This window comes from Centroberyx gerrardi, chromosome 3 (assembly GCF_048128805.1).
Source record: "Centroberyx gerrardi isolate f3 chromosome 3, fCenGer3.hap1.cur.20231027, whole genome shotgun sequence".
Taxonomy (NCBI): Eukaryota; Metazoa; Chordata; class Actinopteri; order Beryciformes; family Berycidae; genus Centroberyx; species Centroberyx gerrardi.
This window is the reverse complement of record NC_135999.1, coordinates 7,630,868-7,657,847: the sequence shown is the minus strand read 5'-3', so window position 1 is coordinate 7,657,847 and position 26,980 is coordinate 7,630,868. Positions and strand designations below refer to the sequence as shown.

Here is a 26,980-nt window from a genome sequence, read left to right as displayed (position 1 = left end):
TGGAAAAACACTCGATCAACAATTCAAATATTTCATAATGATTCAATTATAGTAGGTGAAGATGTGGAAAAATTAATACTCAAGCAACTACAGGGAGAAGTGCAAACATCAATGAGGGAAGACAAGGTGCAACACTCCCTCAGTGAAAAAAACTCTCCAAGCTTTAAAAGTTCATCATATTAAAAACATAAGTTTGGTGCAAATGGATGCAAATTAGATACAAATACAACAGGAAAAAGGGGTTGTGCAGGGCTCATGAGTACAGGTACCACTGATTAGAAAAGGGTTAACTAATGATAAGGTTAAAATCAGCATTCCAATAACAGTATATCTAATATAATATATACTGCACATTCCATAAGCCAGTGTATAATTCATAATTTCATCAATATATTTACATATAGCACCAAAAGACCCATTTATATTACAGGTAATCAAGAGTTCATCCATGCCAAGCAGATGTGCAAATCATCTGCAATTTTTTAACAAATTTATTTTGAGGAATTACATGGGAGTAGTGGGGTTGTTAGTTTTACATGAATACCTACACAAGATCCCACTATCTTACACTATCCACATCCATACATTACTTCCATGTGATTATGTCATTTCAAAGTGTTATCATTAGTTATCCCCCCACCCATCCCCATCCCCATTTTCTCTTTCCCTTTGCATATATTTATATATGCAAAGGGAATATATATATATATCCTATATTTTCTCTTTTGTGTAAGTGTTGTTTTTGTTTGTTTGTTTTGTTTTACCAAAACATGTTTTTAATTTCACAAACTATTAAAGCTTGGACAATTATATCACTGATACTGTTGTTTCTCGTCTTCCCAGTAAATCATCTTAACTCCTGTGGAAAACACTTTGTTCTGAAAGTGTGGGTTTTAAGTAGGGGCGGAGCTTTTCAGAGAAACTGGATTATGATCACAACAAACACCAACAAGGCTCTTCTGGGCAGCATGAAACTGGTCTGGTCCTAAGCTGCCTGAAGCTATAAAGGGTAAGTGGGTGTCATGATGATGGGAATAACCTGCAGGTCAATACTAACATCACAAACTAGAGCAATGTATTGAGGAGTGACGACTTTTCTGACGTAGATACTCGTCAGACACACATAGATACATTTACATCAGCGCTGTGGGACTCTGCTCACACACACACACACACACACACACTAAAAATAACACAATAACAATATAAGGATTGTTTAGAGTTCGGTGCTGTGACCCTGTTCACAACATGCTAAACACGGATATTATTGGTTGTGAAGCTGCTTCTACCCTTCACACATCTTGATGACTACTGTCTGAGTACAGTCAGGTCACTCAAATAATATTTCATATTAAATACATAAAAGTAAATTAAAACAGCAGTGCAAACTTTGGCTGGTTTTGCAAAAATATCAGATTTTTAACTGATTTTTAACTTTTAAAATCTGATATTTTTGCATGTGTCTGTATCGGTCTGTATGCATATGTATCTATTTACCTAGAAGGACACTAGAAAGCAGCATAAGGAAACACCAACACTTACTACACAATGACTATACTTATGGACATTCCTCATTCTGTTTTCTGTAATTATGGCAGCCTGGAAGTGTGTGCGTTTCAATTTTCAGCTTCACTCCATCTCCAATGTTTCTTGTAACTAGTGGTAAATTAAAAGGTGGGTAAACTATGACCTCCAGTTGGTGAAAAAATTCATTCATTTATACTTTCGCCCCCTTAAAAGGCCCAATCCTCATATAATTTACATCAGTTTGATACTACATACTATGATATATATACTAGGAATCTATATAAAGATTTATGTCAGCCTAAAATGGAAGGTTAACTCTATTCCTCACATAAAAAAGTGGGTAAAGTGAGTTCAGCTGCAGCATCCCTGCTTAGAAAAGAAAGAAAGAAAGAAAGAGAAAGAGAGACAGAGAAAAAGAGAAATAATGCAATAAAAAAAAAGAAAAGAAAAGGATTAGCTCTGTCATCTTTCAACTCCGGTGTTCAGTATTCCTCAGAATCACAGAGGAACGGATTCAACTAGAAATATCTCTCACCGCCTAATCGGATCGAGAGGATGGATAGACGGATGGACGGATGGACGGATGACTGGATGGATAGGTAGATGAATGAATAGGTGATGAAGAGGGAGACATGTGAGAGTATATCTGGCAGCTATCTGATCCTCAGAGCTGAGGCCAAGTTCCAGTAAACGCCTGCAGGGAACAAAAAGTCTTAAAGGTGAATGTGGGCAAATGCTCGACCATCAGGAGTAACAGGAGACACCTGACGACTGTGATGTGTAATGATATGAGGAAAATGAAGCTTAATGACGTACAGTAGGTGTTATTCAGAAGCTAAATCCTCTAAATCAGCATAATCTGTAACGGACTACATGATCCGTCTAATTTCTGTTCAGTTTGCTTGCTTTCTGACTGAGTGGTGACACATAGATTCAAAAATATAATAATATAAATAAAAATATGAGCATTTACAGCTGATGGGTGGCATTTACAGTGTGGCATTGTGAGGTTGGGTAATTTTCTGTTGTCAATTCTAAAGAAAAACAATTTTTTGTTCAGTACTGATGAACATTCAGGAGGTTATTGTTGTATCTTGTAGGGTAAAAACAAATACTCCAATGTGAAATCATATTCTATTCAGTTTCCAGGGCCTGAGAAGTCCCAATAGATCAGCTAGGGTTATTGCTTCTTGTAAGATTACAGCCAGACAGAGTGGAGTTTTTAGTGGTGAGAGCAGTTGGGGTGATGAGGTGGTGTGTGTGTGTGTGTGTGTGTGTGTGTGTATGTGTGTGTGTGTGTGTGTGTGTGTGTGTGTGTGTGTGTGTGTGGGTGGGTTTGAAGGTAAATCTCAGGCCGATGGATTACTGGAATTTGGATTACAGCCAGGTCGGGGTATGAGTTAACGTGTCACTGTTTTCTCAATAATCAGCAGTTATACAACGTTTAACCCTGTTAGGCCTCGGAGCACCATTGGAGTTTGAACGTCTTGCTTCTTACCATGTGGCATTAATCCCTGCAGGCCGCTCCTGAGCTTCATCTCACACCGTCGATGGCTGTCTTATGCAATGTGCACCCCGCATGCAATGTTGAGCAAGAAATGTCAAGGTTGTAATGGAGATAAAAATTATTAAAACCATGAAAGAGGATTGTTGCAGGAATGACTGAGATGACCGGGGAAGACTTTAGAGACTGATTTGCACACGAGTGACTGCATGATAAACAAGTCAACAAAGACTGAAGACAGAAAACAAACCATATAAACAGACATGCAACAAATTTGTCAATCCAAACCAATATTAAAAAATTCAAGATATTACTTCTTTTTAGAATGAATTGTTATAAATGGACATGAGAGTGTATCTATGCCCTTGGTCTGTCCGCTTTTCAATGAGGAACATCCATGACAGTTACTGCAAACCGCAGTTTTTGGTCTGGAGTGTTGTTGTTTTGCTCATGCTTGCCCAATATGATGTGGGTCAGGGTCACTGTGTCAGCTGAGTGGGAGTGTTTGCATTATGGATTTCTTAGGTGGGCTGGAAGGTGCTTAGGAACGGTCTGAGGGTGCCAGGGTGCACAGAGGATAGGGAAGCCCTCTGACACCTCCCTCCAAAATATATAGATTTTATAATAGAGACTTGTAGTTTTGACTGGGAGGAATGTTGAGGAAAGAAAAGTGAAGTCATTCCTCCAGTTTTGTGCAAAAAGTGTTCAATTAAAATGAATCTCTGCTGAGATACAATATAAAACAAAATGCTTAGTCATAGATTTCAGCACTTGAAAGTTTGCCCTGTCCTTTAATATCCTTTTAGGGGATCTGAGTTCATGTGACACAATTGCACATTTTCTACAATTAGTCAGTACCCACTATAAAAAAAACACTCTTTAAAAGTCTCCCTGTACAGCTTGTAAATAGTAATCCTGGCCACCTTTAGATCAGGGTTACCAGGGTAACCTTCACTGGCAAAACACCCACACATGACTAAACACACACACACGCTGTAGCAGCCTACACAGACCTGTAGGGCCGAGTGCCATCTCTGACAGCCAATCGTATTACAGCAACTAATCTGCCAAACCTTCCGGCCTCTGACTGTGGTCCTGCGATCTTACCTTCATGTCAGAACAAAGAGAAGACTGATATCGAGGAGATGACTGGTCAATATCCAGTAACACCTCGTCATTATGCTCCATCACCTATGATCCATCATCCAGGCTCTGCAGTGAGGTTTCTGTGACCTCTTGGCCTTCATATCTGTGTTTCTCTCTAATGCAGGCCTACAGAAATTTGAGAGAGAATGCTTCTATTTTTGTGAAGTGAGAACATTAATAATTGATTTGAGAGTGGGAGAAAAAAAGAAAATCATAGAAATATTCAGAGTCTAGTCTTGCATACTCAAAACACTTGGGCAGTCTTTCCTCCTAGAGACTGTATTTGCAACCACAGACACAGACATACAATGGAAATTTTGTGTGATTCACATATTTATATGCTGTTGTAGAGTAATATTGAGCATGTTTCATGGTCGGTAATAATATGACACTACACTGCTTTACATATGCACTTCTGATAAATAAAGACAACAGGCATTTTTATTTTGGTTCTCAGAATTATGCCTTAAAATACTGTACATACTCAAACTGAAATACAGACTCTTTATCCATGACACCAACCTAATCTGAGTGATGCGCCCCAGTTGGTCGGCTCATTAGACTGCTGTGTTGCAGATGGGCATATTAGATTAGTACTGCAGGTTCCTTCGACTTCGACTGCCTGTTTACTCATTATAAACGGTCATTTGTTTAATAATGACTTGACAAATGTCAGCTTGTTATAGCTGTAGCCATCCACAGACATTCACACTTTTGGGTACCATTAATTACATTAATGAGTAAATGATCAGTTAAAGATCAAACATTGAGGAGAACTAGGGGCTGTTCAGGATGGATGGGAGGATGGGTGCTGCATTAAAAAAACAACGGATTATTGAAACTATACTGGGACATTTTGTCATTGAAATTATTAGTTAAATCTGATCATTGTACTGTTGTGCTCAATGGCCATCTGGAATACAATACATCCACTCCAAAAGTTGTTATGAAGTCTTTTAAATGATTTCTGATCTTTTAAAATTATAGTTTATTCGACATCAAACACCTGCTAAAAAATATACATGAATTAGTGAAATACAGGAAGACTGTGAACACCATGACTTATCTGACAAATATGATAGTTTAAACAAATTGAATTAATGAATTCAATCAAGGCATTGTCTCCTGCCCTTCTGCTGCGTTCTCTGTATATTAAAGATTACATTTAAATATGATTTCGTAAACATTTCAACATCAAACAGTTAACAGGAGGCACAATTCATGAGCTCAGAGACTCCAACATGTGCATTGCATCTATCAAAAATGTCAACACTGCATGGAGGAATAGAGCGTCTGTCGAGTCTGGCTCTTCTAAGCCTTCCTGCGGTGAACTTGTGACTCACCTCAAAATCTTACTGAGTGTTTTTTCAACAGGCCAGGTGGACCACTGAATATCTTGCAGACTCACATGTTTGGCACCGACGCCCAAAGAGCACATGCATGTTAACTCCTCCATAAGTCTGCCTTAAAATACACCGTGCCCTTTGATCCCTCAGATTGTTTATGTCTACAGGCAGAGGGGAGATGAGAGAGGGAGGGTGACAGAAAAAAGAGAAGAGAGCAAAACTGAGGATCGGGAATGAGCGAGTGAGCGTCAGATGGGATTAGATGAACGGGTATAAAAGCAGAGGACTGGTGATGAGACAGACAACCTGCAGAAAGGAAAGGAAGAAGAGCTAGACTCATCTTGATCAAGACTCATCTCTTCTCTCAGCCGAGACTCAGGTAGGAGGAAACAGCGACTTTTCTTACAGCTTGGACTATTGGCTATTGCAGTAAAATGCAGGAACTTTTTACCATTAGGATTTAGCACTTGTGCAGCTGCAGAAATGCTTCTGGATAGGATGCTTACAGAATATAGAAAGTAGAATATAACCTCACTATACTATGTAAATACAACTTGCTAAAATGAACCTGCAAGGGTTTTCCTCTGTCAATCCTAGCATGATTATGGTTTAAGGAGGAATGTTGAAAAGACTTGTAGCCAAATGACTTCAGGAACTATTACCAGAATTTGAAGTGAGTCATCCTAAATTATACTGACAAGTTAAGTATGTGGTCCAGTAGATTACTGTTTGAGTAGCAGAGTGGTGACTTAAAACTGGGTTATTTGAACCACAAATGCATGCGATTTCACTAAACCTATTACAGCACTCAGAGCAGTCTATGGTTGACTGAAGCAGACAAACACAGTCGAGCACAACTGCCCATACTGATGGCTAATGCGTCATATATGCTTTATATAGCCTTTGTTCAGTGGAGTTGTAGGCCAAAAGTATGCAGGAGCAGCCTGAAATTGGTTATAATAGCAACCAGTGAAGAGCATCTTTGTAGAATCAAAACGAGCACTTGTAAAAACGAAATGTCTGATAGTCAAGGAACGCTTTTGTGCTCTTTGCATAACTCTTAGCTCTTTGCATAACTTTGTTGATGACTTGAGATAATCCTGGAAATTAGACCACAAGAGCTTAGAAGTACAGTCTGTGACTTCGCCAAGATGATTAGATGTATTCAGTGACTTCACCGAGTCTAATCCTAAAGCCAGAGTGTAAAAATAGACAGCGCAGGCTAATTTTACTCCGGGTGAGTCTAAATACAGTAAGTAGCTGCACAATATAGGAATGAAGGAACCAAACCATGATATGTTTCACCAAGACATGATCTGGAGGCTTTTTGTTCATTTGTTTCCTCCAAAATGTTTTCAACTCTTCGTGAGGAAACATCTATGCAGTGTGATATGCAACATGGTTAACTAAGTGACAGTGTTACTTCTCTTTCTCTCTCAGTAACCAAATAAAATGGCAGATGTTGCAACTCCCGCTGACAAGAAGGCTCCTCCCAAGTTCAAGCAGAGGACCACTCGCACCTTCAAGAGCAAGGCCCCCAAGCCTGGCCAGAAGGGGTGAGCTGGACTTAGACTGACTTGGCAGGCAGACACACTGACACACTGTAATACAATTAACACTTCAACAACTTCATTATCTTACGTGGCTGTCTTTAAGTAGCTTGCAAATGTCATTTATTTGCCACACTCTCATTTTAAAAACTCACATTCAGGCAACTCATATTCACAGTCATTGCTCTCTTACTCCATTTACGGTGGTGGATTTCTCATGACATCACTCTTTTTTTACCCAATCAGATTCGGGGACGACATCCCCGGCATGGAGGGTCTCGGCACAGACATCACAGTGGTTTGCCCATGGGAGGCCTTCGGCGACATGGAGCTCAGCGACCTGGCCAAATACGGAATCGTCTAGACCCCTCTTCCTTTTCTCCCCCTCTCCTTTTTGCCTTTCCTTCTGAATCTTCCACTGCCGCCCTTCTTCTTCTCCTCTGTTTCCCTCCACCCTGCTCATCCCCCCGGTTCGCCCCTTCTGGTCCCCATTAATGAGGCTGTCAAAGGTTTTGAACTGACTTTTGTTATGTTATGCCACATTGCACAAGGCACCGCCACTTTGGGCCACTAATTGGTGCTCTCGCACATTGGTATCTGGAGGCACGCAGACACATTTGACCGCCATCAACAAACAACACAGCACTCTGTTACCCATTGAGAATATTACTGTGTGCTGCAAAATATTGCATGATCAAAATTGTATCGATAAGATATATTCTAATTATCTCTCTAAATATGGAATATATAATATATGGTATATTGATAACCCTAAAGTTATTTACCTTCTCTGCCACCCTTCACTTTGCTTGTGCATGTCCAAGAGGAGAAGAACAGACTCAATATTTTCTATAAATAAGTGACGGCAATAGTTTCACTCATCCCTCCTGCCTTTTACTTATACTCACCCGCTTTCCTTGAGGCCAGTGTTATATTTATAAATGCAGTGAATGAGATTCTATTTTTATAATATGCAAATGTTTGTGTCCATGATAGACATACTGTGTATCCAAGAGGACCCCGCCTGCACTTCAATAGCCATGGGAGTCAATTGAGACTAAAATGCACAATAAATGTCAATATTTTCCCAAGAAATGAGCTCCTGAATTTTTTCTCTCTTTCTTATATGTTAACGTATGGAACCATCAGGGCATACAAGTGCTGGAATGAGTAGATGCTCAATGACCTTGAATAGTGTCTTCATTATTTCAGCCAAACACAGACCAGAGAAACAGAAACACTTCAGGCCAGACTGTGGTTTCAGCTTAGGACTGAGCAATAAAAATGTCCTTGTCCTTTTGTCATATGGGGACACACAAGAAACAGACAAGCCACAATTTTCGAACCTGCACCATACATGAAGGAACCCTAGTTTAGACCATAACCTAATGCATAACCAACAGCAGTAGCTTTGTCCTTATTTGGCTGTCAGACCAACATCAAAATGGAAAAATGAGATGAAAACATTCCATAATGCCAGTGTATTTTAAATCTTCAGCAATATTGTACTTCTTTACTACTGCATGTCCATTTTAAATGTTAAAGAAATGCAATGAAGGCATATAGAAAACACATAGGGGAGAAGGACAGTCAGAGCTATTGTGAGTGCATACTTTGACCAAAAGTGACCAAAAGTACAAGCTGCTTATGAGCCACTAGACTTGTGTTTATATGGTAAAAGTAGTTTTTTGGTGAGTGTATACAGGGGTATGAGGATGGTGAACAGTTGGTTACTTCAACACATAAGTGAGGACTTAGATAGACCGAACAGTTGGCATATTAGCTAGCAACCCGGGAACAACACCTGTTTGAATTTAGCAGGGAAGCTAGCTAGCTTTGTAAGCTACTAGCTAGCTACCTATCACTACGAACCGCTAATCCCTTAAAATAAACTTACATTTACATTAATTCACACCGTAATTCATGCAAAAGCCCTTAAAATTAGTTAAGCAAGTGATTAATTGATCCCATTGAAACCCCCTTAAACACCCCCATAATTTTTGACTTTCTAATATAGCCTAATGAGAAATTCAGGAAGACAGGAACTTTCCCTTAATAACTCATTAATAACCCTGTAAATCATGCACAAAAGGCATAAAAAATTCCTTTAATTACTAGTGCCATCAACCCACGAATAGATCCCTTAAAAACCCATGATAGTAACCCTTACTGTTTTAAAAGCTATGTTGTTTTATAAAGAAGTCCCAATAGATCAGCTAGGGTTATTGCTTCTTGTAAAATTACAGCCAGAGTGGAGTTTTTAGTGGTGAGAGCAGTTGGGGTGATGAGGTGGTGTGTGTGTATGTGTGTGTGTGTGTGTGTGTGTGTGTGTGTGTGTGGGTGGGTTTGAAGGTAAATCTTAGGCCGATGGATTACTGGAATTTGGATTACAGCCAGGTCGGGGTATGAGTTAACGTGTCACTGTTTTCTCAATAATCAGCAGTTATACAACGTTTAACCCTGTTAGGCCTCGGAGCACCATTGGCGTTTGAACGTCTTGCTTCTTACCATGTGGCATTAATCCCTGCAGGCCGCTCCTGAGCTTCATCTCACACCGTCGATGGCTGTCTTATGCAATGTGCACCCTGCATGCAATGTTGAGCAAGAAATGTCAAGGTTGTAATGGAGATAAAAATTATTAAAACCATGAAAGAGGATTGTTGCAGGAATGACTGAGATGACCGGGGAAGACTTTAGAGACTGATTTGCACACGAGTGACTGCATGATAAACAAGTCAACAAAGACTGAAGTCAGAAAACAAACCATATAAACAGACATGCAACAAATTTGTCAATCCAAACCAATATTAAAAAATTCAAGATATTACTTCTTTTTAGAATGAATTGTTATAAATGGACATGAGAGTGTATCTATGCCCTTGGTCTGTCCGCTTTTCAATGAGGAACATCCATGACAGTTACTGCAAACTGCAGTGTTTGGTCTGGAGTGTTGTTGTTTTGCTCATGCTTGACCAATATGATGTGGGTCAGGGTCACTGTGTCAGCTGAGTGGGAGTGTTTGCATTATGGATTTCTTAGGTGGGCTGGAAGGTGCTCAGGAACGGTCTGAGGGTGTCAGGGTGCACAGAGGATAGGGAAGCCCTCTGACACCTCCCTCAAACTTAACTACCAGTATGATAATAACTACATATAATTAATTGTATAATAGAGACTGCAAGGAATGTGAGGAAAGAAAAGTGAAATGATAAATGAGAAGAGAGTAGTAAACAACATGCAGTAATGTGCAATAATGTCTGTGTGCATGTGTCCTTCCAGTGTGCACATAAGCATTCCTCCAGTTCTGTGCAAAAAGTGCGCAATTAAAATGAATCTCTGCTGAGATACAATATAAAACAAAATGCTTCGTCATAGATTTCAACACTTGAAAGTTTGCCCTGTCCTTTAATATCCTTTTAGGGGATCTGAGTTCATGTGACACAATTGCACATTTTCTACAATTAGTCAGTACCCACTATAAAAAAACACTCTTTAAAAGTCTCCCTGTACAGCTTGTAAATAGTAATCCTGGCCACATTTAGATCAGGGTTGTCAGGGTAACCTTCACTGGCAAAACACCCACACATGACTAAACACACACACACGCTGTAGCAGCCTACACAGACCTGTAGGGCCGAGTGCCATCTCTGACTTCCAATCGTATTACAGCAACTAATCTGCCAAACCTTCCGGCCTCTGACTGTGGTCCTGCGATCTTACCTTCATGTCAGAGCAAAGAGAAGACTGATATCAAGGAGATGACTGGTCAATATCCAGTAACACCTCGTCATTATGCTCCATCACCTATGATCCATCATCCAGGCTCTGCAGTGAGGTTTCTGTGACCTCTTGGCCTTCATATCTGTGTTTCTCTCTAATGCAGGCCTACAGAAATTTGAGAGGGAATGCTTCTATTTTTGTGAGAACATTAATAATTGATTTGAGAGTGGGAGAAAAAAAGAAAATCATAGAAATATTCAGAGTCTAGTCTTGCATACACAAAACACTTGGGCAGTCTTTCCTCCTAGAGACTGTATTTGCAACCACAGACACAGACATACAATGGAAATTTTGTGTGATTCACATATTTACATGCTGTTGTAGAGTAATATTGAGCATGTTTCATGGTCGGTAATAATATGACACTACACTGCTTTACATATGCACTTCTGATAAATAAAGACAACAGGCATTTTTATTTTGGTTCTCAGAATTATGCCTTAAAATACTGTACATACTCAAACTGAAATACAGACTCTTTATCCATGACACCAACCTAATCTGAGTGATGCGCCCCAGTTGGTCGGCTCATTAGACTGCTGTGTTGCAGATGGGCATATTAGATTAGTACTGCAGGTTCCTTCGACTTCGACTGCCTGTTTACTCATTATAAACGGTCATTTGTTTAATAATGACTTGACAAATGTCAGCTTGTTAAAGCTGTAGCCATCCACAGACATTCACACTTTTGGGTACCATTAATTACATTAATTAATAAATGATCAGTTAAAGATCAAACATTGAGGAGAACTAGGGGCTGTTCAGGATGGATGGGAGGATGGGTGCTGCATTCAAAAAACTGAACGGATTATTGAAAGTATACTGGGACATTTTGTCATTGAAATTATTAGTTAAATCTGATCATTGTACTGTTGTGCTCAATGGCCATCTGGAATACAATACATTCACTCCAAAAGTTGTTATGAAGTCTTTTAAATGATTTCTGATCTTTTAAAATTATAGTTTATTCGACATCAAACACCTGCTAAAAAATATACATGAATTAGTGAAATACAGGAAGACTGTGAACACCATGACTTATCTGACAAATATGATAGTTTAAACAAACTGAATTAATGAATTCAATAAAGGCATTGTCTCCTGCCCTTCTGCTGCGTTCTCTGTATATTAAAGATTAAATTTAAATATGATTTCGTAAACATTTCAAAATCAAACAGTTAACAGGAGGCACAATTCATGAGCTCAGAGACTCCAACATGTGCATTGCATCTATCAAAAATGTCAACACTGCATGGAGGAATAGAGCGTCTGTCGAGTCTGGCTCTTCTAAGCCTTCCTGCGGTGAACTTGTGACTCACCTCAAAATCTTACTGAGTGTTTTTTCAACAGGCCAGGTGGACCACTGAATATCTTGCAGACTCACATGTTTGGCACCGACGCCCAAAGAGCACATGCATGTTAACTCCTCCATAAGTCTGCCTTAAAATACACTGTGCCCTTTGATCCCTCAGATTGTTCATGTCTACAGGCAGAGGGGAGATGAGAGAGGGAGGGTGACAGAAAAAAGAGAAGAGAGCAAAACTGAGGATCGGGAATGAGCGAGTGAGCGTCAGATGGGATTAGATGCACGGGTATAAAAGCAGAGGACTGGTGATGAGACAGACAACCTGCAGAAAGGAAAGGAAGAAGAGCTAGACTCATCTTGATCAAGACTCATCTCTTCTCTCAGCCGAGACTCAGGTAGGAGGAAACAGCGACTTTTCTTACAGCTTGGACTATTGGCTGTTGCAGTAAAATGCAGGAACTTTTTACCATTAGGATTTAGCACTTGTGCAGCTGCAGAGATGCTTCTGGATAGGATGCTTACAGAATATAGAAAGTAGAATATAACCTCACTATACAATGTAAATACAACTTGCTAAAATGAACCTGCAAGGGTTTTCCTCTGTCAATCCTAGCATGATTATGGTTTAAGGAGGAATGTTGAAAAGACTTGTAGCCAAATGACTTCAGGAACTATTACCAGAATTTGTGAGTCATCCTAAATTATACTGACAAGTTTAAGTATGTGGTCCAGTAGATTACTGTTTGAGTAGCAGAGTGGTGACTTAAAACTGGGTTATTTGAACCACAAATGCATGCGATTTCACTAAACCTATTACAGCACTCAGAGCAGTCTATGGTTGACTGAAGCAGACAAACACAGTCGAGCACAACTGCCCATACTGATGGCTAATGCGTCATATATGCTTTATATAGCCTTTGTTCAGTGGAGTTGTAGGCCAAAAATATGCAGGAGCAGCCTGAAATTGGTTATAATAGCAACCAGTGAAGAGCATCTTTGTAGAATCAAAACGAGCACTTGTAAAAACGAAATGTCTGATAGTCAAGGAACGCTTTTGTGCTCTTTGCATAACTCTTAGCTCTTTGCATAACTTTGTTGATGACTTGAGATAATCCTGGAAATTAGACCACAAGAGCTTAGAAGTACAGTCTGTGACTTCGCCAAGATGATTAGATGTATTCAGTGACTTCACCGAGTCTAATCCTAAAGCCAGAGTGTAAAAATAGACAGCGCAGGCTAATTTTACTCCGGGTGAGTCTAAATACAGTAAGTAGCTGCACAATATAGGAATGAAGGAACCAAACCATGATATGTTTCACCAAGACATGATCTGGAGGCTTTTTGTTCATTTGTTTCCTCCAAAATGTTTTCAACTCTTCGTGAGGAAACATCTATGCAGTGTGATATGCAACATGGTTAACTAAGTGACAGTGTTACTTCTCTTTCTCTCTCAGTAACCAAATAAAATGGCAGATGTTGCAACTCCCGCTGACAAGAAGGCTCCTCCCAAGTTCAAGCAGAGGACCACTCGCACCTTCAAGAGCAAGGCCCCCAAGCCTGGCCAGAAGGGGTGAGCTGGACTTAGACTGACTTGGCAGGCAGACACACTGACACACTGTAATACAATTAACACTTCAACAACTTCATTATCTTACGTGGCTGTCTTTAAGTAGCTTGCAAATGTCATTTATTTGCCACACTCTCATTTTAAAAACTCACATTCAGGCAACTCATATTCACAGTCATTGCTCTCTTACTCCATTTACGGTGGTGGATTTCTCATGACATCACTCTTTTTTTACCCAATCAGATTCGGGGACGACATCCCCGGCATGGAGGGTCTCGGCACAGACATCACAGTGGTTTGCCCATGGGAGGCCTTCGGCGACATGGAGCTCAGCGACCTGGCGAAATACGGAATCGTCTAGACCCCTCTTCCTTTTCTCCCCCTCTCCTTTTTGCCTTTCCTTCTGAATCTTCCACTGCCGCCCTTCTTCTTCTCCTCTGTTTCCCTCCACCCTGCTCATCCCCCCGGTTCGCCCCTTCTGGTCCCCATTAATGAGGCTGTCAAAGGTTTTGAACTGACTTTTGTTATGTTATGCCACATTGCACAAGGCACCGCCACTTTGGGCCACTAATTGGTGCTCTCACACAAATGCACATTGGTATCTGGAGGCACACAGACACATTTGACCACCATCAACAAACAACACAGCACTCTGTTACCCATTGAGAATATTACTGTGTGCTGCAAAATATTACATGATCAAAATTGTATCGATAAGATATATTCTAATTATCTCTCTAAATATGGAATATATAATATATGGTATATTGATAACCCTAAAGTTATTTACCTTCTCTGCCACCCTTCACTTTGCTTGTGCATGCCCAAGAGGAGAAGAACAGACTCAATATTTTCTATGAATAAGTGACGGCAATAGTTTCACTCATCCCTCCTGCCTTTTACTTATCCTCACCCTCTTTCCTCGAGGCCAGTGTTATATTTATAAATGCAGTGAATGAGATTCTATTTTTATAATATGCAAATGTTTGTGTCCATGATAGACATACTGTGTATCCAAGAGGACCCCGCCTGCACTTCAATAGCCATGGGAGTCAATTGAGACTAAAATGCACAATAAATGTCAATATTTTCCCAAGAAATGAGCTCCTGAATTTGTTTTCTTTGTCTTATGTGTTAACGTATGGAACCATCAGGGCATATGAGTGCTGGAATGAGTAGATGCTCAATGACCTTGAATAGCTGGAGTTTCTTTATAATTTTAGACAAACACAGACCAGAGAAACAGAATCACTTCAGTCCAAATTGTGGTTCTTAAAACATTTTCATCTTGGGACGGATATAGCTATTAAAATATCCTTGTCCTTTTGTCATATTATGGGGACACACAAGAAACAGACACGTGACAGGTTTTGGTCCTGCACCATACATGAAGGAACCTGCTTTAGACGACAACAGTAGCTTTGTCCTTATTTGGCGGTCAGACCAACAACATCAAAATGGAAAAATGAGATGAAAACATTCCATAATGGCAGTGTATTTTAAATCTTCAGCAATATAGTACTTCTTTACTACTGCATGTCCATTTTAAATGTTAAAGAAATGTAACAACTGTGACGGCATATAGAGTAGACAATACAGAGGGGAGAAGGAGTCAGAGATATTTTGAGTGTATATACTGTGACCAAAAGTAGGCTACAAGGTGCTTATCAGGCTTATGGGCCACCTGACTTGTGTGTTTTTACATGGTAAAAGGATGGTGAACAGTTGGTTGCTTCAACACAGAAGTGAAGATAGACCGAACAGTTATCAACTTAGCTAGCAACCTCAGGAACAACACCTGTTTGAATTGAACTAGGGAAGTTAGCTAGCTTTGTAAGCTACTAGCTAGCTAGCTATCACTACGAACCGCTAATCCCTTAAAATAACCTTACATTTACATTACTTCACCCCTTACTTCATGCAAAAGCCCCTTAAAATGAGTTAAGCGAGTGATTACCCCATCGGAACCCCCTTAAACACTCCCTTAATTTTTGACTTTCTAATATAGTAATGAGAAATTCAGGGAAACAGGAACTTTCCCTTAACTCTTTAATAATAATAAACCATGCACAAAAGGCAAAAAAAAAAATCCCTTAATTACTTGTGCCATTAACCCATGAGATCCCTTAAAAACCCATGATAGTGACCCTTACTGTTTTAAAAGCTATGCTATTTTTAATGGATAATTAATGTTTATGTAATGGAATTAATTAAGGACATTTCAGGGATAAAATTAACGTTTGGTGAAATTTGGCTTTGTTGTGTATGCTAGACAATGGGCCAAATATATTAAAATGTGAACCCATATCTTGATTCTTGACATCGATTCATTTTTAATACAGTTATCAACAGGGTATCTGTGAAATGCTTAAATGTTTATGTCATGTGCATGTACAGTACTGGACTGTACTCGCTCTTCCAGGTAGAGTTTCCCACCCCAAGTGTTCAAAATGGCTGCTGTGTGAATATGGTCAACAGAAAAGACTAAAGAGCATATTTTCTTTGGAGAATATTAACATTTATTGTGTGTTGATTTGCTCCTATCTCTAGTGACAAAATGCTCTGGACTGAAGTGATCTTACTGAATGAACAATAAAGTGCATCGTAGACATTAACATTAACAGAAAAATAACATTTTATTCAGCCAATACACAAATAGACATCTGGGCAAACAGAACAAACAGCCTCAAGGAGAAGAGGTGGAGGACAAGGAGAAGGCAGGAGAGGGGAGCAGAACAGTGCTGGATATCATAACAACAGATACCAAACCCTCTGACGTAATTACAAAAGATGTAGTCCGTTTGATTCCTTCTCTCTCAGGAAAGCACCAGCTCAAGTCCAGAGCTGCTGACAGCTTTCATTAAGAGACCAGGAGGGAAGAGAAGGGAACTGAGGAAAGGGGGAGAGAGGAAGAAAAGGGATTTAAGGAAAACAGGTGATTGGAAGAAGTGGGAAAGGAGGGGGGTTTAGGTGTATCAGATTTTCAACCACTTAATGAAAAAAGGGACCAAATGAAGGAAAGCTGTGATCATGGAAGAGGTAAAAGGCAGAGGAAGGGGGTCTAGACGATTCCGTATTTTGCCAGGTCGCTGAGCTCCATGTCGCCGAAGGCCTCCCATGGGCAAACCACTGTGATGTCTGTGCCGAGACCCTCCATGCCGGGGATGTCGTCCCCGAATCTGATTGGACAAGACAGAAAAAACTCTTATGAGTATAAGTCGGAAAAGCTGAGAGATACAAGGAGGAGTTTTTGCTGAGATTTACACTATAAACTACATGCTGAGCACTGTGCAGCCTCTTGTAGAAGAATTATAGTCTGTGTGTGTGTGTGTGTGTGTGTGTGTGTGTGTGTGTGTGTGTGTGTGTCAGCTTAAGTCCAGCTCACCCCTTCTGGCCAGGCTTGGGGGCCTTGCTCTTGAAGGTGCGAGTGGTCCTCTGCTTGAACTTGGGAGGAGCCTTCTTGTCGGCGGGAGTTGCAACATCTGCCATTGTGTTTAGTTACTGAGAGAGAAAGACAAAAAAATGTTTCTGAGCCTAGTCCTGTAGACCAAGAACCAAGAATTTCCCCTCATAGAGGCATCATTAAAATCATTCCCCATGTTAGCCGTGAGCACGTTTCTCTCTTCCACTTCAAGAAGCCCATCAACTGGTCATCAAACTACGCATCAACAGACTGAAATATATAAGCAATGCCCAAAATACCTCTAAGATCATCTATTTCTCTGGCACCATGCACCTAAGATGAGAAAAGTGCAGTTTCAGCCTACCTGTGGTTGCAGTTGCACAGTGTGCTGCTGATGGTGTGATGAGTTGGTATCAGATGTCTTTCTTGCATGTGTCACTCCTCTCTCTGCCTCCCTTTTAAAGTCCTCCAGCTAATCCCATCAGATGTTCATTCTGTCATTCTTACATTTGTCAGCTTTGTTTTCAGCCCCTCTTATGTCTCAGCTCAGCTGCAAATAGATGAGGCAAAGGTTAACCAGGTATAAATATAAGGTGTATTCCAAGGTAGATATTTCAGTCAACATGTGTCAACATTTTTTATACAGGTGTCTGTTTGTGGCAATAGTGACTGGGAATAATTAGCATGATAATCAAGTTAAAGCCAACCTAAACAAGAAAGAGCAAAAAAAGAAAATGGAATCTGGCAAAATGTGACATTGCATCATTGTGATTTAAGAGGTCACCAATGGCAAATTAAGCACACAAAAAAAAACTACTTTCAGAGTCAGTAACATTCATTGTCTGTACTCTGTCACCACCCATATCAACCATATTTTATGCATCCATATACTTCTGCAGCCTGAGAACCCCACCCACTTGTGAAAATTGAATATTCTAGTAAAGTCTACACACAGTTTATCTTTGTTTAATCACAGAAACCATTTTTTGTTAAAAATTTGTGCATGTGTGTTTAAAACACCATGGCTGACTTGTTGAAAGAGCAATTTCCCATCTTGGACAATCTTGCATAAAGTCTCACAACAGCTCAGGTCTTTACTCCCTGTATTAGCTCACATTGTATTATAAATTAACCCACATCAATACTAAAGTCTATATCTGCTTTCAATGACCAAATGGACCTGAATTCAAATCTAAGTGAGATTTGAGGACTGAAAGGTAGTGAGTAATAGTGAGTAAGATAAAAAAAAGAATGTATATAATACTTGGTTGCATTGTTGTACAGTAGGATGTGGTGCATATGAGTAAAGAATAGAGTAGGACTGTACTCATCATGCAGGTAATAAATCACTTAGTGACAACTTAAAGTACGCTTAACCTTTCGGATTTTAATCTGGATGCCATTGGTGGCCTCTTAAATCACAATGATGCAATGTTTAGTCACATTTTGCCAGATTCCATATTTTTTTGCTCTTTGTTGTATAGGTTGGCTTTGACTTGATTATCATGCTAATTATTCCCAGTCACTATTACCAAACACAGACACCTGTATAAAAAAATGTTGACACATGTTGACTGAAATATCTACCTTGGAATACACCTTATATTTATACCTGGTTAACCTTTGCCTCATCTATTTGCAGCTGAGCTGAGACATAAGAGGGGCTGAAAACATGAGAGAGCAAAGCTGACAAATGTAAGAATGACAGAATGAACATCTGATGGGATTAGCTGGAGGACTTTAAAAGGGAGGCAGAGAGAGGAGTGACACATGCAAGAAAGACATCTGATACCAACTCATCACACCATCAGCAGCACACTGTGCAACTGCAACCACAGGTAGGCTGAAACTGCACTTTTCTCATCTTAGGTGCATGGTGCTGAGAATCACAGGCTTTAGCTGCTTCGCTAGATTGACTGAGCTGCTTGAAATTCATTGTTTTTGCAACAAGCCGCTCACAGAGACAGAGAGTAACTGAGCCAGTGATTCCTTGATAGAGTATTATCTCTGAGGTGGAGTTGAACTGGGACTGTTGAAGGTTTTCACTGAGAATACTTCATGGTAATTCTGTGTATTTGTCTGTGTTGGTCTGCCTGTAGATCTCTCTATCTACAGTACTGTTCAGAGATCAGGCCAGGCTCTTAAAAACAGATGCATACCACAAATTCATAATCACAGTAGATAATGGTGTTGGTCTCCTGCACCTGTCAGTTAACCTCTTTGTTTACTTGAGATAAATAGATAATCTTAGAGGTATTTTGGGCATTGCTTATATATTTCAGTCTCTTAATGCGTAGTTTGATGACCAGTTGATGGGCTTCTTGAAGTGGAAGAGAGAAACATCACGGCTAACATGGGGAATGATTTTAATGATGCCTCTATGAGGGGAAATTCTTGCTTCATGGTAGCAGAGCGGTCTACAAGGAGCTCAGAAACATTTTTTTGTCTTTCTCTCTCAGTAACTAAACACAATGGCAGATGTTGCAACTCCCGCCGACAAGAAGGCTCCTCCCAAGTTCAAGCAGAGGACCACTCGCACCTTCAAGAGCAAGGCCCCCAAGCCTGGCCAGAAGGGGTGAGCTGGACTTAGGCTGACACACAAACACACACACACCCACACACACACACAGACTATAATTCTATAATTCTTCTACAAGAGGCTGCACAGTGCTCAGCATGTAGTTTATAGTGTAAATCTCAGCAAAAACTCCTCCTTGTATCTCTCAGCTTTACCGACTTATACTCATAAGAGTTTTTTCTGTCTTGTCCAATCAGATTCGGGGACGACATCCCCGGCATGGAGGGTCTCGGCACAGACATCACAGTGGTTTGCCCATGGGAGGCCTTCGGCGACATGGAGCTCAGCGACCTGGCAAAATACGGAATCGTCTAGACCCCCTTCCTCTGCCTTTTACCTCTTCCATGACCACGGCTTTCCTGCAGTTGTTCGATTTTTTCATTAAATGGTTGAGAATCTCTTCACTTGTGTGTTCCTGAGAAAAGGAAACACTTTGTCCTTTATCCACTTTCCTTAACCCTTCTTCCTTCTCACTCTCCATTTTTCCCATCATGACTCTCAGACACCTGGTGATACACCTAAACCCCCCTCCTTTCCCACTTCTTCCAATCACCTGTTTTCCTTAAATCCCTTTTCTTCCTCTCTCCCCCTTTCCTCAGTTCCCTTCTCTTCCCTCCTGGTCTCTTAATGAAAGCTGTCAGCAGCTCTGGACTTGAGCTGGTGCTTTCCTGAGAGAGAAGGAATCAAACGGACTACATCTTTTGTAATTACGTCAGAGGGTTTGGTATCTGTTGTTATGATATCCAGCACTGTTCTGCTCCCCTCTCCTGCCTTCTCCTTGTCCTCCACCTCTTCTCCTTGAGGCTGTTTGTTCTCTATGCCCAGATGTCTATTTGTGTATTGGCTGAATAAAATGCTATTTTTCTGTCAATGTTAATGTCTACAATGCACTTTATTGTTCATTCAGTAAGATCACTTCAGTCCAGTGTATTTTGTCACTAGAGATAGGAGCAAGTCAACACACAATAAATGTTAATATTCTCCAAAGAAAATATGCTCGAGTCCTTTCACATGGCAGCCATTTTGAACACTTGGGGTGGGAAACTACCTGGAAGTACAGGTAGTTTTAATCCCTCACCTCATTTAGGGCATTTTATTTGTAGTGGGACTGAGGTTAAAGAAGGACAGCATTGTAGCAGCTTAACTGTCCCCCAAACAATACAATTATCATTTTTTATATGAATTCTCAAACAAACTCAAAGAGTCTGGAGGTAGTATAATATTCAATAACAACAGTGGAATAGTCCCTTATAGGAGCTGAACTGGTAATTCAATAGCATCAGTATGGTCAAATGATTCATCACTGTGAATCATTTGACCAAAAACATACTGTGTAACCAAGAGGACGCAAACTGCACTTCAATAGCCATGGGAGTCAATTGAGAATAAAATGCACAATAAATGTCAATATTTTCCCAAGAAATGAGCTCCTGAATTTGTTTTCTCTGTCTTATATGTTAACGTATGGAACCATCAGGGCATACGAGTGCTGGAATGAGTAGATCACCAATGACCTTGAATAGCGGAAGTGTCTTCATCATTTTAGACAAACAGACCAGAGAAACTGAAACACTTCAGGCCAAATTGTAGTTCCTAAAACAAGTTTGGGACGGATATGGCTATTAAAATATCCTTGTCAATTTTGTCATATGGGGACACACAAGAAACAGACACATGACAGGTTTTGGTCCTGCACCATACATGAAGGAACCTGCTTTAGACCACGACCTAATGCACAACCAACAACAGAATCTCCTTATTTGGACAGAACAACAACATCAAACTGGGAAGATGAGAAGAAAACATTCCATATGCCAGTGTATTTTATATTTTTAGCAATATTGTACTTGTTTATTACTGCATGTCCATATTAATCGTTAAAGAAATGTAATGACTGTGAAGGCATATAGAAAACACATAGGGGAGGACAGTCAGAGATATTGTGTGTGCATAGTGTGACCAAAAGTGACCAAAAGTACAAGCTGCTTATCAGGCTTATGAGCCACTATAGACTTGTGTGTTTATATGGTAAAATTTAATTTTTGGTCAGTGTATACAAGGGTAAGAGGATGGTTACTTCAACACAGATGTGAGGACTTCAGATAGACCGACCTGTTAGCAAATTAGCTAGCAACCTCAGGAACAACACCTGTTTGAATTTAGCAGGGATGTTAGCTAGCTTTGTAAGCTACTAGCTAGCTACCTATCACTACAAACTGCTAATCCCTTAAAATAACCTTACATTTACATTAATTCACCCCTTAATTCATTGATTAAAATTAGTTAAGGGAGTGATTAATGGAGGAGAGTCATTGAAACCCCCTTAAACACCCCCTTAATTTTTGACTTTCTAATGAAATATTCAGGGAGACAGGAACTTTCCCAACTCATTAATAACCCTGTAAACCATGCACAAAAGGCATAAAAAATCCTTTAATTACTATAGTGCCATCAACCCACGAGATCCCTTAAAAACCCATGATAGTAACCCTTACTGTTTTAAAAGCTATGTTATTTTTAATGGATAATTAATGTTTATGTAATGGAATTAAGGACATTTCAGGGATAAAATTAAGGTTCGTAAAATTTGGTTTCGTAGTGTAGGCTACTCTGGTAGCTAGCGATAATGGGCCAAATATATTAAAATGTGAACCTATATCCCATCTGATTCTTGAGATCCATTCATATTAAATACATTTTTCAACAGGGTATCTGTGAAATGCTAAATGTTTGTATGATGTGCATCTTGGTACACAACATTAGAACAGATGGGCTGTACCTCGAGGTAGTTTCCCACCCCAAGTGTTCAAAATGGCCGCTGTGTGAAAGGACTCCAGCATATTTTTTGGAGAATATTAACATTTATTGTGTGTTGACTTGCTCCTATCTCTAGTGACAAAATACACTGGACTGAAGTGATCTTACTGAATGAACAATAAAGTGCATCGTAGACATTAACATTGACAGAAAAATAGCATTTTATTCAGCCAATACACAAATAGACATCTGGGCAAACAGAACAAACAGCCTCAAGGAGAAGAGGTGGAGGACAAGGAGAAGGCAGGAGAGGGGAGCAGAACAGTGCTGGATATCATAATAACAGATACCAAACCCTCTGACGTAATTACAAAAGATGTAGTCCGTTTGATTCCTTCTCTCTCAGGAAAGCACCAGCTCAAGTCCAGAGCTGCTGACAGCTTTCATTAAGAGACCATGAGGGAAGAGAAGGGAACTGAGGAAAGGGGGAGAGAGGAAGAAAAGGGATTTAAGGAAAACAGGTGATTTGAAGAAGTGGGAAAGGAGGGGGGTTTAGGTGTATCACCAGGTGTCTGAGAGTCATGATGGGAAAAAGGGAGAGTGAGAAGGAAGAAGGGTTAAGGAAAGTTGATATGGATAAAGGGTAAAGGGAGTTGGTGGAAAGGGAGACAAGAGAAAGCTCTGGATCTTTTTTCCAGGTCAGATCTTTAAATTTCTTTCCTTTTCTCAGGAACACACAAGTGAAGAGATTTTCAACCACTTCATCAAAAAGCGAACAACTGCAGGAAAGCCGTGGTCATGGAAGAGGTGAAAGGCAGAGGAAGGGGGTCTAGACGATTCCGTATTTTGCCAGGTCGCTGAGCTCCATGTCGCCGAAGGCCTCCCATGGGCAAACCACTGTGATGTCTGTGCCGAGACCCTCCATGCCGGGGATGTCGTCCCCGAATCTGATTGGACAAGACAGAAAAAACTCTTATGAGTATAAGTCGGAAAAGCTGAGAGATACAAGGAGGAGTTTTTGCTGAGATTTACACTATAAACTACATGCTGAGCACTGTGCAGCCTCTTGTAGAAGAATTATAGTCTGTGTGTGTGTGTGTGTGTGTGTGTGTGTGTGTGGGTGTGTGTGTGTGTGTGTGTCAGCCTAAGTCCAGCTCACCCCTTCTGGCCAGGCTTGGGGGCCTTGCTCTTGAAGGTGCGAGTGGTCCTCTGCTTGAACTTGGGAGGAGCCTTCTTGTCGGCGGGAGTTGCAACATCTGCCATTGTGTTTAGTTACTGAGAGAGAAAGACAAAAAAATGTTTCTGAGCTCCTTGTAGACCGCTCTGCTACCATGAAGCAAGAATTTCCCCTCATAGAGGCATCATTAAAATCATTCCCCATGTTAGCCGTGATGTTTCTCTCTTCCACTTCAAGAAGCCCATCAACTGGTCATCAAACTATGCATTAAGAGACTGAAATATATAAGCAATGCCCAAAATACCTCTAAGATTATCTATTTATCTCAAGTAAACAAAGAGGTTAACTGACAGGTACAGGAGACCAACACCATTATCTACTGTGATTATGAATTTGTGGTATGCATCTGTTTTTAAGAGCCTGGCCTGATCTCTGAACAGTACTGTAGATAGAGAGATCTACAGGCAGACCAGCACAGACAAATACACAGAATTACCATGAAGTATTCTCAGTGAAAACCTTCAACAGTCCCAGTTCAACTCCACCTCAGAGATAATACTCTATCAAGGAATCACTGTCTCAGTTACTCTCTGTCTCTGTGAGCGGCTTGTTGCAAAAACAATGAATTTCAAGCAGCTCAGTCAATCTAGCGAAGCAGCTAAAGCCTGTGATTCTCACCACCATGCACCTAAGATGAGAAAAGTGCAGTTTCAGCCTACCTGTGGTTGCAGTTGCACAGTGTGCTGCTGATGGTGTGATGAGTTGGTATCAGATGTCTTTCTTGCATGTGTCACTCCTCTCTCTGCCTCCCTTTTAAAGTCCTCCAGCTAATCCCATCAGATGTTCATTCTGTCATTCTTACATTTGTCAGCTTTGCTCTCTCATGTTTTCAGCCCCTCTTATGTCTCAGCTCAGCTGCAAATAGATGAGGCAAAGGTTAACCAGGTATAAATATAAGGTGTATTCCAAGGTAGATATTTCAGTCAACATGTGTCAACATTTTTTATACAGGTGTCTGTGTTTGGTAATAGTGACTGGGAATAATTAGCATGATAATCAAGTTAAAGCCAACCTAAACAAGAAAGAGCAAAAAAAATGGAATCTGGCAAAATGTGACTAAACATTGCATCATTGTGATTTAAGAGGCCACCAATGGCATCCAGATTAAAATCCGAAAGGTTAAGCGTACTTTAAGTTGTCACTAAGTGATTTATTACCTGCATGATGAGTACAGTCCTACTCTATTCTTTACTCATATGCACCACATCCTACTGTACAACAATGCAACCAAGTATTATATACATTCTTTTTTTATCTTACTCACTATTACTCACTACCTTTCAGTCCTCAAATCTAACTTAGATTTGAATTCAGGTCCATTTGGTCATTGAAAGCAGATATAGACTTTAGTATTGATGTGGGTTAATTTATAATACACTGTGAGCTAATACAGGGAGTAAAGACCAGAGCTGTTGTGAGACTTTATGCAAGATTGTCCAAGATGGGAAATTGCTCTTTCAACAAGTCAGCCATGGTGTTTTAAACACACATGCAGTACTTTTGAACAAAAAATGGTTTCTGTGATTAAACAAAGATAAACTGTGTGTAGACTTTACTAGAATATTCAATTTTCACAAGTGGGTGGGGTTCTCAGGCTGCAGAAGTATATGGATGCATAAAATATGGTTGATATGGGTGGTGACAGAGTACAGACAATGAATGTTACTGACTCTGAAAGTAGTTTTTTTTTTGTGCTTAATTTGCCATTGGTGACCTCTTAAATCACAATGATGCAATGTCACATTTTGCCAGATTCCATTTTCTTTTTTTGCTCTTTCTTGTTTAGGTTGGCTTTAACTTGATTATCATGCTAATTATTCCCAGTCACTATTGCCACAAACAGACACCTGTATAAAAAATGTTGACACATGTTGACTGAAATATCTACCTTGGAATACACCTTATATTTATACCTGGTTAACCTTTGCCTCATCTATTTGCAGCTGAGCTGAGACATAAGAGGGGCTGAAAACAAAGCTGACAAATGTAAGAATGACAGAATGAACATCTGATGGGATTAGCTGGAGGACTTTAAAAGGGAGGCAGAGAGAGGAGTGACACATGCAAGAAAGACATCTGATACCAACTCATCACACCATCAGCAGCACACTGTGAAACTGCAACCACAGGTAGGCTGAAACTGCACTTTTCTCATCTTAGGTGCATGGTGCCAGAGAAATAGATGATCTTAGAGGTATTTTGGGTATTGCTTATATATTTCAGTCTGTTGATGCGTAGTTTGATGACCAGTTGATGGGCTTCTTGAAGTGGAAGAGAGAAACGTGCTCACAGCTAACATGGGGAATGATTTTAATGATGCCTCTATGAGGGGAAATTCTTGCTTCATGGTAGCAGAGCGGTCTACAAGGAGCTCAGAAACATTTTTTGTCTTTCTCTCTCAGTAACTAAACACAATGGCAGATGTTGCAACTCCCGCCGACAAGAAGGCTCCTCCCAAGTTCAAGCAGAGGACCACTCGCACCTTCAAGAGCAAGGCCCCCAAGCCTGGCCAGAAGGGGTGAGCTGGACTTAGGCTGACACACACACACACACACACACACACACACACACACACACACACACACACACACAGACTATAATTCTTCTACAAGAGGCTGCACAGTGCTCAGCATGTAGTTTATAGTGTAAATCTCAGCAAAAACTCCTCCTTGTATCTCTCAGCTTTTCCGACTTATACTCATAAGAGTTTTTTCTGTCTTGTCCAATCAGATTCGGGGACGACATCCCCGGCATGGAGGGTCTTGGCACAGACATCACAGTGGTTTGCCCATGGGAGGCCTTCGGCGACATGGAGCTCAGCGACCTGGCAAAATACGGAATCGTCTAGACCCCCTTCCTCTGCCTTTTACCTCTTCCATGATCACAGCTTTCCTTCATTTGGTCCCTTTTTTCATTAAGTGGTTGAAAATCTGATACACCTAAACCCCCCTCCTTTCCCACTTCTTCCAATCACCTGTTTTCCTTAAATCCCTTTTCTTCCTCTCTCCCCCTTTCCTCAGTTCCCTTCTCTTCCCTCCTGGTCTCTTAATGAAAGCTGTCAGCAGCTCTGGACTTGAGCTGGTGCTTTCCTGAGAGAGAAGGAATCAAACGGACTACATCTTTTGTAATTACGTCAGAGGGTTTGGTATCTGTTGTTATGATATCCAGCACTGTTCTGCTCCCCTCTCCTGCCTTCTCCTTGTCCTCCACCTCTTCTCCTTGAGGCTGTTTGTTCTCTATGCCCAGATGTCTATTTGTGTATTGGCTGAATAAAATGCTATT

General features: G+C 40.4%; 6 protein-coding genes across 6 annotated transcripts; 4 read left to right on the top strand and 2 right to left on the bottom strand.

Moving 5' to 3' along the window:
• Positions 1-6,975: 6,975 nt before the first annotated feature.
• LOC139913721 (retinal cone rhodopsin-sensitive cGMP 3',5'-cyclic phosphodiesterase subunit gamma-like) lies at positions 6,976-7,437 on the top strand. Its single transcript, XM_071901844.2, has 2 exons — positions 6,976-7,079; positions 7,320-7,437. Exons 1-2 carry the CDS (start codon positions 6,976-6,978, stop codon positions 7,435-7,437), a joined length of 222 nt encoding a protein of 73 aa, XP_071757945.1.
• A 6,169-nt stretch (positions 7,438-13,606) lies between these two features.
• Positions 13,607-14,688, top strand: LOC139913720 (retinal cone rhodopsin-sensitive cGMP 3',5'-cyclic phosphodiesterase subunit gamma-like). Its single transcript, XM_071901843.2, has 2 exons — positions 13,607-13,726; positions 13,967-14,688. Exons 1-2 carry the CDS (start codon positions 13,623-13,625, stop codon positions 14,082-14,084), a joined length of 222 nt encoding a protein of 73 aa, XP_071757944.1. The 5' UTR covers positions 13,607-13,622; the 3' UTR covers positions 14,085-14,688.
• A 2,096-nt stretch (positions 14,689-16,784) lies between these two features.
• LOC144543485 (retinal cone rhodopsin-sensitive cGMP 3',5'-cyclic phosphodiesterase subunit gamma-like) lies at positions 16,785-17,212 on the bottom strand. The gene is made up of 2 exons (XM_078291342.1): positions 17,109-17,212; positions 16,785-16,902 (listed from the first exon to the last, which is right to left on the bottom strand). The coding sequence occupies exons 1-2, from the start codon at positions 17,210-17,212 to the stop codon at positions 16,785-16,787; spliced, it is 222 nt and encodes a 73-aa protein (XP_078147468.1).
• Positions 17,213-19,597: 2,385 nt separating this feature from the next.
• LOC139913692 (retinal cone rhodopsin-sensitive cGMP 3',5'-cyclic phosphodiesterase subunit gamma-like) lies at positions 19,598-20,019 on the top strand. Its single transcript, XM_071901792.2, has 2 exons — positions 19,598-19,701; positions 19,902-20,019. The coding sequence occupies exons 1-2, from the start codon at positions 19,598-19,600 to the stop codon at positions 20,017-20,019; spliced, it is 222 nt and encodes a 73-aa protein (XP_071757893.1).
• Positions 20,020-23,290: 3,271 nt separating this feature from the next.
• Positions 23,291-23,724, bottom strand: LOC139913694 (retinal cone rhodopsin-sensitive cGMP 3',5'-cyclic phosphodiesterase subunit gamma-like). Its single transcript, XM_071901796.2, has 2 exons — positions 23,621-23,724; positions 23,291-23,408 (listed from the first exon to the last, which is right to left on the bottom strand). Exons 1-2 carry the CDS (start codon positions 23,722-23,724, stop codon positions 23,291-23,293), a joined length of 222 nt encoding a protein of 73 aa, XP_071757897.1.
• A 2,380-nt stretch (positions 23,725-26,104) lies between these two features.
• On the top strand, positions 26,105-26,546 carry LOC144543484 (retinal cone rhodopsin-sensitive cGMP 3',5'-cyclic phosphodiesterase subunit gamma-like). The gene is made up of 2 exons (XM_078291330.1): positions 26,105-26,216; positions 26,429-26,546. Exons 1-2 carry the CDS (start codon positions 26,113-26,115, stop codon positions 26,544-26,546), a joined length of 222 nt encoding a protein of 73 aa, XP_078147456.1. The 5' UTR covers positions 26,105-26,112.
• Positions 26,547-26,980: the final 434 nt, after the last annotated feature.

Coding starts and splice junctions, on each gene's coding strand:
- LOC139913721 (XM_071901844.2), top strand. CDS start 6,976: ATGGCAGATGTTGCAACTCCCGCTGACAAGAAGGCTCCTCCCAAGTTC. Junction 7,080..7,319: donor CCCAAGCCTGGCCAGAAGGG/GTGAGCTGGACT, acceptor TTACCCAATCAG/ATTCGGGGACGACATCCCCG.
- LOC139913720 (XM_071901843.2), top strand. CDS start 13,623: ATGGCAGATGTTGCAACTCCCGCTGACAAGAAGGCTCCTCCCAAGTTC. Junction 13,727..13,966: donor CCCAAGCCTGGCCAGAAGGG/GTGAGCTGGACT, acceptor TTACCCAATCAG/ATTCGGGGACGACATCCCCG.
- LOC144543485 (XM_078291342.1), bottom strand. CDS start 17,212: ATGGCAGATGTTGCAACTCCCGCCGACAAGAAGGCTCCTCCCAAGTTC. Junction 16,903..17,108: donor CCCAAGCCTGGCCAGAAGGG/GTGAGCTGGACT, acceptor TTGTCCAATCAG/ATTCGGGGACGACATCCCCG.
- LOC139913692 (XM_071901792.2), top strand. CDS start 19,598: ATGGCAGATGTTGCAACTCCCGCCGACAAGAAGGCTCCTCCCAAGTTC. Junction 19,702..19,901: donor CCCAAGCCTGGCCAGAAGGG/GTGAGCTGGACT, acceptor TTGTCCAATCAG/ATTCGGGGACGACATCCCCG.
- LOC139913694 (XM_071901796.2), bottom strand. CDS start 23,724: ATGGCAGATGTTGCAACTCCCGCCGACAAGAAGGCTCCTCCCAAGTTC. Junction 23,409..23,620: donor CCCAAGCCTGGCCAGAAGGG/GTGAGCTGGACT, acceptor TTGTCCAATCAG/ATTCGGGGACGACATCCCCG.
- LOC144543484 (XM_078291330.1), top strand. CDS start 26,113: ATGGCAGATGTTGCAACTCCCGCCGACAAGAAGGCTCCTCCCAAGTTC. Junction 26,217..26,428: donor CCCAAGCCTGGCCAGAAGGG/GTGAGCTGGACT, acceptor TTGTCCAATCAG/ATTCGGGGACGACATCCCCG.